This window comes from Chanos chanos, chromosome 3, assembly GCF_902362185.1.
Source record: "Chanos chanos chromosome 3, fChaCha1.1, whole genome shotgun sequence".
NCBI lineage: Eukaryota > Metazoa > Chordata > Actinopteri > Gonorynchiformes > Chanidae > Chanos > Chanos chanos.
The window spans coordinates 56,430,788-56,440,825 of record NC_044497.1 but is presented as its reverse complement, the minus strand read 5'-3'; the positions used below and the strand labels follow the sequence as shown (position 1 = coordinate 56,440,825).

At 48.1% G+C, this 10,038-nt stretch overlaps 1 protein-coding gene across 1 annotated transcript in view; it reads left to right on the top strand.

Moving 5' to 3' along the window:
• Positions 1 to 9,160, top strand: part of lrrc75bb (leucine rich repeat containing 75Bb) — a 24,605-nt gene extending 15,445 nt beyond the window's left edge. Inside the window, exon 4 of the mRNA XM_030768266.1 lies at positions 8,240 to 9,160. Within this exon, the coding sequence (XP_030624126.1) occupies positions 8,240 to 8,837 (598 nt within the window). The 3' untranslated portion in view covers positions 8,838 to 9,160. The remainder of the gene's footprint in view (positions 1 to 8,239) is intronic.
• The last annotated feature ends 878 nt before the right edge of the window (positions 9,161 to 10,038 follow it).

The following is a 10,038-nucleotide window of genomic DNA, read 5'->3' as shown; positions in this document are numbered from 1 at the left end:
GGCAAGGCAGATTTATTTATATAGCACAACTCAAACCCAGAGGCTGTTCAAAGCGGTTCATACCAGGAGCAGAGTAAAAACTAATATAATGATATTAAAAGAGAGGAGTAGAAACAGTGAGCAATAATTAAAGAAACAGAAACAGATGGATGTTAAGCCGAGACAGCTTAGTGTAGGAATGATATTTATGTTAACATAGTGAGTGATGGATGCAATAAAGATTCAGAAAGATATGAAAATGAAGAACATAGAAAGCATTATAATAAAATAAAATAAAATAAAATTTATCACATCCGTAGTCAAATAGTAATAATAAGAAGTGATTAAAAATAAATAAATAAATAAATAAATAACATAGCAAGTCAAAACAGATCAACTTTAAAATCGACAATAGTTGGAGTTTCGATGTTAAGATAAATTTTAGAGATAAGATAAATTGTAGAGGCATGTGCGTTTGTTTGGGTTCTAGTCAGATCATTCACAGGCATGTGCGTTTGTCTGGGTTCTAGTCAGATCGTTCACAGACATTGGCGTTTGTCTGGGTTCTAGTCAGATCATTCGCAGACATGAGCATTTGTCTGGGTTCTAGTCATGGCTAAAATATGCTGAACTGAGCTGCGAACATGATGTGAATTACATTTGTAATTCAGATCTCCTCATTTTTGAAGTGAAAAACATTCATCTGAGGTGGTTCCTCACACAGATCCAGAGGCGTGTAACGGTTGCTGGTAGCTAACGGCAGCCCTTCACCGCTGGGGCGTCCCTCCAGAGCAATGCATTTTAATGGAGCTTTCATAACTGAGGGCTTTTTTCCCCACAGCTCACTGCTGACTTGGAAAGCAGTCTTCCATGATGCTGTTATGTAAGTCATGCCTTTTGCTGCAGTTTCCCCACTAATAATTCACATTGTCAGATCTCATATACGCATAGAGACAAATACAGGGAAGCGTACAAGAACACGCAGACAAACACATACATACACACACACACACACACACATACACACAGACACACACACACACACACACACTCACACACACACTCACACACACATACACACAGACACACACTCACACACAGACACACACGCGCCCACACACACACACACACACACTCACACACACACGGTTACACACACAGACCTGTACGCGCGCACACACACACACACACACACACACACACAGACGTACATAAGGGTCAGATGGAGATGGAGAAAATGTTTTTCTGTGGTGTGTTTATCCGTGGACAGGGTCTCGTCTTTTCTCATCATTATCATACTTATCATCATTAGAATAATTATCACCACTATCACCTTCCTCTGCTACACAAAACCTCCCATCAAGAGATTCTCTCCCAGAAACTCCCCATACCCTCAGCGTTCGCATCTGCAAGACGCCTCAGAAAGAGATGGGACGTAATTACGCTTTTTTATAGTGTTTCCCTTTCAAATCACACCTATACAGACCAGCCCAACCAATTATTTTAATGATTATAGAAATGGAAAGTTGTAGAATATAAAATGGAAAATTAGGTATTGATGTTTTATAAAAGAGACAATGGGATAAATATGATGGGTCCTTGTTTTTGTAAGACCTGAAACACTCACGTTTGTAAAATAGGCCCTTTTTCAGCCCCTTCCATCAAACATCTCGATTTGCTATTGTGTCCTATAATATCCTGAAGAGGATGACTAATGAGGAGGAAGATGACGGGCTTTGAGAACCGGCCCGTTCTTTACGCCCGTCCTCAGTCTGGTTCTGTCTCTGCTCTGTGCTCTGCTCTGTTCTCCAAAAGCTGCTTTTGTCTGATGGCAGCAGTGGGTAACAGAGTGTCTGTGAGATGACAGCATTTGTGTGTGTGTGCGTGCGTGCGTGTGCACTTGTGTGTGTGTGTGTGTGTGTGTGTGTGTGTGCGTGCGTGTGCACTTGTGTGTGTGTGTGTGTGTGTGTGTGTGTGTGTGCGTGCGTGCGCGCTTGTGTGTGTATATGTGTGTGTGTGCATGTGTGTCTGTGCGCTTGTGTGTGTGCGTCCGTGTGTGTGTGTTTGGGGCACAGACGGCCAAGCTGCCAGTCATGGCCATGTTGGGAATGCCCCCGTGGTGTGTGCTGATGTCACGGGAGCCCTCCTGGCGGATGTCTGCTCCCGGGATTAGAGGAGTCATTGGCAGCGTTCCAACTCATGGCTCCTCCGTCACCCCGGAGCTCACGGCGGCCTTCTGACGACTAATTAAAGCAACGTAGGCATCTTCTGAAGGAGCTCTGCGTCGGGAGCATGCAGAGAAAGGTGAAGAAACTGTGAGGGAGTAGAGCAGGGAGGAGAGGAGAGGAGAGGAGCAGCTGGAGGGTGGCGGGAGCAGAGACAGCAGCCAAATTTATCCCGACCTCTCGGTCCCTCCGACAAACGGTAGCGGCGGTGACCTCGGATCGCGGAATGACCCGTCGTGCGTTTCCAACTCGTCGCCATGTGTTTCCGCTCTCTCCGGCGAAAAGCAGAGAACAGGCTGGCCTGGGCAGGGTGCAGTCAGGGCCTCGGAGCCCCGCAACTTCAGAGAAATCAGCAGGACGTCATCAGACACAGGATGACTGGAATTTCTTAATTAGTGCACTGACCTACCTAGGTAGTCACACACTTCGTTTAGGTCAGAGAGCCGAGATTGGTGGGGGGGGGGGGGGGGGGGGGGGGGGGGGGGGGGGCGGGGGATGCAGTCGTGCAGGGACAACTGATTTGAATGTCTTACGAAGTGAACCTCTCAAACAACATTTCATTTCGAGTCGAGCACTCTTCTCAAACGTTCTATAGCTGTACCTCGTCACCGTGGTCCACAACTCCCATTATGCACTTAAATCAATAAACGTAAAGGATCCTATAGAGAGCATTTAAAAGAAAACTGCACATAAGATGCAAACCACGGCACTTCTAACACACTGCTGCTGTTGTAGAACGGGGGGGGGCGCTTACGGCTGTGTTTCAGCAGCATGGCTCTCGCTGGGGAGCAGGTTGAGGGAAAGAGCCTTTGTTTGCAGGCTGATTGAAAGGGCGGTGGGGGGGGGTACGGGGGAGGGGGGGTGATGAGTGAAGAGGTGTAGGCTGCTGCAGCACAGTAAGGAGAGACGAGACTTGATTACAACCCAAAGCAGCAACGAGGGAATGACCGGAGGCCACCGCAGTCAAAACAGGGCTGATGGGGAGATATCCAGGGAGAAAGAGAGAGAGAGAGAGAGAGAGAGAGAGAGAGAGAGAGAGAGAGAGAGAGAGAGAGAAACAAGAACAGAATAGAGCAAGAGACACAGAAACACGACTGAGATCTGCAAACCAGCCTTAACACTCCAGACTAACATTCTGACTAACACTCCAGACTAACATTCAGACTAACACTCAGACTAACATTCAGACTAACACTCAGACTAACATTCTGACTAACACTCCAGACTAACACTCAGACTAACACTCAGACTAACATTCTGACAAACACGCCCGCCTCCAGATGGAAAAGAATTGGATACATGACTCTTCAGAATACACAATCCAATATCCAGTCAAGTCTCAGGCGTCAAATTTTGACGCCTGTATGGGGTCGAGGATCCGATATTCAACAAGTTGACAAGTCTATGATCGGTTTGTTTGACTTATTTATTTATTTTTTTAATTGTTTCAAACATCACTGAAAATGGTTGTGAGAAGAGCCAATAAAGTTCCCTTAGCCCTGACCCCTAGCCTGAACCATTCATAAACTTGGCAGTATTTGGCTACAGTGCATGGCCTCTGATAGGAACACAAGCCTGGAACACATATGAGGTGTGGCTGTTAAATAATGAGAATAATGCTATAATTCAATTGTAATTGTTTAACAATAGTTTAATAACAATAATACTGACTGTTTAATAACAGTCTCTTTATCGATGGAGACCATTTCTGCAATCATTCTGATGCTGAGTTGTCGATCATTTCAAATGATTTGTTCATTTCGAACGCCAGTTCTTCACATGCCTGTACGTCCACAATGTTCATCATCTTCGACATCCTCTTGACCTTCACAAAATCTCTGGTGCCGCTGGAACACACGCGCGTGTGACATGCAAATCTTCCTCATAAACTTCAGTGAGCATACGAAATGATACAGTCGCCAGTTTGTTCGACTTCACCAAAAAATTCAAATTGATGCGTTGCTCAGTTTTTAAACTGAGCATTTTTACGACACTTTCAGAAAAAACACGTCTACTTCAAACAATGCGTAACACGCAAACTGAACCAAAGTGAACCGAAGATGCGAGCGAATTAAAACTTTCAGGGTTTGTTTATGAACGTTTGTTTATGTTTACGTTTGTGAACGTATGCCATGTGGTTCGCACATGCGCGCTGTGGTTTCACTTACATAAGTCCAGTGTCATTATTTAATAGCCACACCTCATATATTCATTAATGCCAGAGCAGCCAAAGTTCGCTGTGCAGACGAAGTTAGAATGTAAGTCTACAGAGGCTTTATAGAGGAGATATTTGACGTCCTCTTAGATTATTTATTTATTTATTTATTTATTTATTTTTTTGCAGTGTTGTGGCAGTACACAGACGAGGCTGTCTAGCTGTGTAAATCTCAGGATTTGCGCTGACAGTGTTTGAGATGGATTTGGCCATAAGTCAGTGTGTAAGCGCAGACTCACCATTGCATGAGCTCATAGCAGTTGAGTGCGGTTTAAACCGGCAGTAAATCAGCTGCAGCCCGGGCCTCTCGCTGCGTTACGCTGCATAGAACCCAAAGCTCATTTTTTATTAAGACCACGTCCACCTCGATGGAATGGACCGCGGTAACAATAGTCTTTCAATGGCTTACTGGGCTGGCTGTGGGCGTTACTCTGGCCCTTTGAATCTGAAACCTGATAAAATCTCAAACTTGTACCGTTTTATTGAAGTTAAGCTGAAGAACCTTTTACTGTTTTGTGCTACAGGTTTATAATAAGCCTTGGAAAAAACAAACAAACAAAAAAAGATGTCAGTATTCCAGTGAGTAACAATGCAGTAACAGTTCAGCAGATTCCATCATCAAAAAGGTCATTTTGTTCCTCTGTTTACAATCATATGTAATCCTACCTCAGTCAGTGAATGATTCTTCTCCACTACTCTATCTAACGTGAGACACACGCCCTGTCAGGGAAGCAAGAAAGATGCCTCAAAGACCAATTTATTATGTGCTGGAAAACCTCATCCACCTGTGATATTTGTTTTCCTACTCCGATTCCCAAATTTGGTTTCGAGAGCAATAATGAAGGAGGAGATCTGTTGTGTTTGAGAGTCTCTCTGTGCGGTGGGTGATTTTAATGAGAGCTCACAGGAACTGTGTTGGACTGAAGGCCAGGACTCCGCTGGACTCTGGACCCGACTCATAGGCTTGGTGTTGACATATCACTAGCTTCGCCCGCGGCCACCGAAAACCGACGTGCTTTGGTCCAACAAATCAAGGTCGGTTTCAGGTCTTTCCCTCACCTCCACCCAAAGACATGCCTGCTCAGGTCTGTGAGTGTGTGTGTGCGTCAGGGAGGAGCTGGTAACAGGAGGACTCTCATTGTTTGGCCATCTCCCCAGTGCCATGGTTTCCTCCCACACACAAAGGTGCGAGTTTGGCTGTTCCTACAGGAAAGCCCCTAATCCAGTAAGACGGGCCAAAAAAAACAAACAAACAAAAAAAAAAAACAATAGACCACATGGCTTAGGAAGTCCAGAATCCCGCACTGGCAGCAGAAAGAGCCCAAACGGACAGCCTGTGTGCCAATCGGGGTGGGGCGGGGCGGGGTGGTTGAGGGGGAGAGACAGATGGAGCTCTCCACCGTGGGAAGCAGATCCGCATCGCTCCCTGACAGAAACATTACATATGCAGTTCATTAGCCGGGAATTCAACCCCGAATGCACCCGGATCTTTACCATTCCGCTCGTATGAAACGTTTCCGTGACAATTTAATCTGCGGGAGATGTTAGAGAGCCCAGAGAGAGAGAGAGAGAGAAAATTTGATCACAATCCAAGGAGAGAAAGAGACAAATGAGAGAGAGAGATATGAGGAGGAGAAGGGGGAGGGGGCATTGAAGGAGTAGAGAGGGGGAGGTCGGGCTGAATTACAGTCCTCCCCGAGAATCCATCGCCTCACAAATCTGCGTGGCTCTCGGCTCTTAGGCGAGGTGTGGGCGGGTCCAGAGGAGAGATTGACAGACATGATGACCAATGGCTAATTTATGAGAGTTGTAGAGGAGACGGGGGAAAAAGCGGGGGGAACTCTCTCCCTCAGCAGCCGGAGGCGCGTGCCGTACCGACTGGAACGCTCTGCAGATGCAGGGGATGATTCTGAAAGCTGAGAGCTCGCTCTCTCTCTCTCTCTCTCTTCATGTATGCAAATGTCTGAGGTAGTCTGTATCTATCTGGGGGGGGTGTGGGGGGGGGTGTGGGGGGGAGGGCAAGGCACAGCCACTCATTCCATCTGACAGCACGCACTCGTTTTCTCCACATCTCTGCTTGCGGGAAAAGCCATGGCGTCCCATGCAGGGAAGCCATCCCTCCCACGCTCAGGGCCAGAGTCAAAGCCAAACTCTCATCCATACGCCTGTCTCTCTCTCTCTCTCCCTCTCTCTCACTCTCTCTCACTCACGTTCATACGCCTGTCTCTCTCTCTCTCTCCCTCTCTCTCACTCGCGTTCATACGCCTGTCTCTCTCTCACTCGCGTTCATACGCCTGTCTCTCTCTCTCTCACTCTCTCTCACTCGCGTTCATACGCCTGTCTCTCTCTCACTCTCTCTCACTCACGTTCATACGCCTGTCTCTCTCTCTCTCACTCTCTCTCACTTGCGTTCATACGCCTGTCTCTCTCTCTCACTCACGTTCATACGCCTGTCTCTCTCTCTCTCCCTCTCTCTCACTCGCGTTCATACGCCTGTCTCTCTCTCTCCCTCTCTCTCACTCGCGCTCATACGCCTGTCTCTCTCTCTCCCTCGCGTTCATACGCCTGTCTCTGTCACTTAGGAACGTTTACCTCCATTTGGTTGAGAATGGAGATTTGTTGCTTTGTTTGTTGATCTGTTTGTTTGTTCCTCCGGAGTGTTTGTTTTGCGTGGGGTGATCCCTGCTGAAGATGTGTTTGGTGCTAACGCGCAGTGACAGCGGTGGAGATCGGACGCGGGCATTTCTCTGATTCTGTCTGCTTCACTGCGCAGACGCTCCTCACCGATCTGACTGCCCGTTTGGTCACAGAGATGAAATGATGTTTACACGGTACATTTCCAGAGCCCAGACAAATATGTATCGGCTGTTTTTCACTTTTTGTTTCTCGTCCTAATCTTCTCCGAAATGCCTTTTCCTTGCGACCTTGCGGCTCTCTCAGCCACCGATCTGAACCAACCGCAAAAGGGAACATGCACCGAAACTCCAATGAAACATTCCGGTCCTGTCTGTGTGCCGATTGCTTCGACACGTTTAGTCCTGTTAGAATTTTAAGTCCTGTCGGAATTTTAAATCCTGTTGGAATTTTAAATCCTGTGTGAATTTTAAGGAGCTTCAGTTGAAAAGGGCATAGCTGAGTGCCTTACAGTGATCAGTATGTGTAGCAGAGGTCAGAGGTCAGACTCCTCTGGACCTGCCCCGGGGTCGAGTACTGTGTTCAGGGCCAGACTGGCACGTGGGCAGTGAGCTGTCCGTATGTCGGGACAGAGGGCATCGCGCCTGCCACGGCACTGCTGCGCTCTTCACTGGCCAGGGAGAGCGCGCCATCTGGGTGGCACTGGCTGGTCTGAAGGGGCTTTTAACACTGGTACTTGGCCGTGTTTTTTTTTCGCATTGTCAGGACTCTCGTTTTTGTTTTCGCTCTGTGTCTTTTTTTGTCTCGTTGAGGCTTTGATTCTGCCATGTTTGTGTTTGTGTTTTTGTTCTTGTTTTTGTGTTGATAAGGCTCTGGTTCTGCTGTGTCTCTATGGCTGCTTCCTCTTGTGGCCCAGGCATAGTGATAAAGTACATCCATGGCAGACACATAATAATCAACACAGTCTCATTAAGAGGGGGGGGGGTGGGGAGTGGGGGGGGGGGGGTTTCGGGCACATTCAGAGAGGCCAGCGCGGGGAGCCGAGGGCTCGGTCCAGAAAGCAAAAGCTCCGTTCACAAGGGCTGCACAAAGATAGGAAAAGACACTTTTTGCCAGTTTGTTACTGTAACATTTCAATAACATTCTAACAGTGTTTTAATAACGTTGCTCTCTCTTTCTCCGGCAGTCTTAAAACGACTCTGAAGAAGAAGCTGGCCAACGACACGGTGGACCTGTCGGGCATCCCTCTCTCCGGCCGAGACGTCCACCGCGTGGCCTATTACCTACAGAGTAACGGAGCGTCCGTCACGGCCGTGGACCTGAGCTTCACGGAGCTGCAGGACGAAAGTCTTAAACTGCTACTGCCTTTCCTCTCTGCGCTGCCCAAACTCAGCACCCTGGCCCTCAACGGGAACCGCCTCACCGTGGCCATCCTGAAGGACCTGACGGAGGTGCTGAAGGACCCCAAAAACTTCCCCCGTCTGGCCTGGGTGGACCTGGGGAACAACGTGGACATCTTCACCCTGCCGCAGCCGCTGCTGGTCGCTCTCCGCAGGCGCTTCGGCATGAGGAGCAGCCTGCCCACCATCTACGAATACAACGAGGGCCAGCAGCCTCGCACCTACCGTCTGGAGACCTCCACTGAGGAGGCCAGCGCGTTTGAGGAGGAGGAGGAGCAGGAGGAGGAGGAGCGGGAAGAGGAGGTGGAGGATCATCTGGAGCTGGAGCCCTGGGACGTGGAGGAGAAAAGCAAGAACATCTCGCTGCATTATTGCGAGAGGTGACGGACCTCTGGTCTCCTCGGTCTGTCTGCCCCTAACCATCGTTCATCGGTCCAGATCTCCGAACCCAGCGCACACCCTAAACCCAGCACGCTCCGCCTCACCCTCAGACAGGGCGGAGTCCGAAGACGGTGACGGCGTCGACGAGTTTTAAAGACGGAGCTGTGAAAGGAAGAGAAGGAGGTGGTGTGTCAGTGAAGGGGGAGAAAAAAAAGGCGTGACCGTCTTTCTCTCCTGGAGTAAAAACCACGAGGGCGACGGACCTCTGAGAGCGAGAGCTCGGTACGCCAATTCTCAGACGAAAGATTAAATCTTCGCTTCGACCCTCCTCCCCTCCCCCCCTCCTCCCGTAAGATAAACCCCCAAACACAGACCCAACGCCGTGTCTGCTTGTCACCTCTGCCAGCTCATGGGGGAGTTTTAATAAAAAAAACAATATGAAGAAATTATGCCACAGAGCAGAGGACACAAGTCAACTGTCAGTTCAGCAAAGGGAGTCAACCGCGCAGTCAAAGACCTCCTCGTCATCTGCTGAACTGCCATTCTCAAAGCCCTGGCAGTGAAATTAAAGAGCTTTCTTACACAAGCAGAAAATCGCAAGTGCAATCAACAGTGACTGTCACTTTGAAGACCTTGAAGACCTTTGGCCTGTCATTGGCTGACTGGGTCACAGCAATATGCTCTTTGATTGATACTGTCCTAGCAGCATGACTGCTGCCACCTCCTGGTGAAACAGTTTCAGAGTTGCTCCTGCGTTTGCCAGGCCCCAAGAGCAGTTACGTGCGTTCACTCACCCGGTCTAGTGAAAGGAACTCCATCAGCAGACTGATCTGAGATCAGCCAGTTTTGACTGTGTGTGGGTGTGTGTGGACTTTGTGAGGAGCTCTTTGATATGTTTCTGTGGAGGTGGTTCCTGAAGCTGATAAGGTCAGTGTAGCGCTGGTCAGGTCTCATCAGAGTAGACCAGTCTGTCTCTCACACACAGTGCTTTAGTATTCCTCACTCAGTTCTGTTACAAAAAACATTGAAAAAAAAATACTCCCATTCTCTATGAAATACTGGACAAAAAGAATGGATTGACTTCTGTTACTAATTCAATTCTGTGTTTCTTTATTATTTTTATTGTTGTTATTATTATTGTTGTTGTTGTTGTTGTTGTTGTTGTTATGCTGTTGATACATAAAACGTATTATTTCCACGTTAT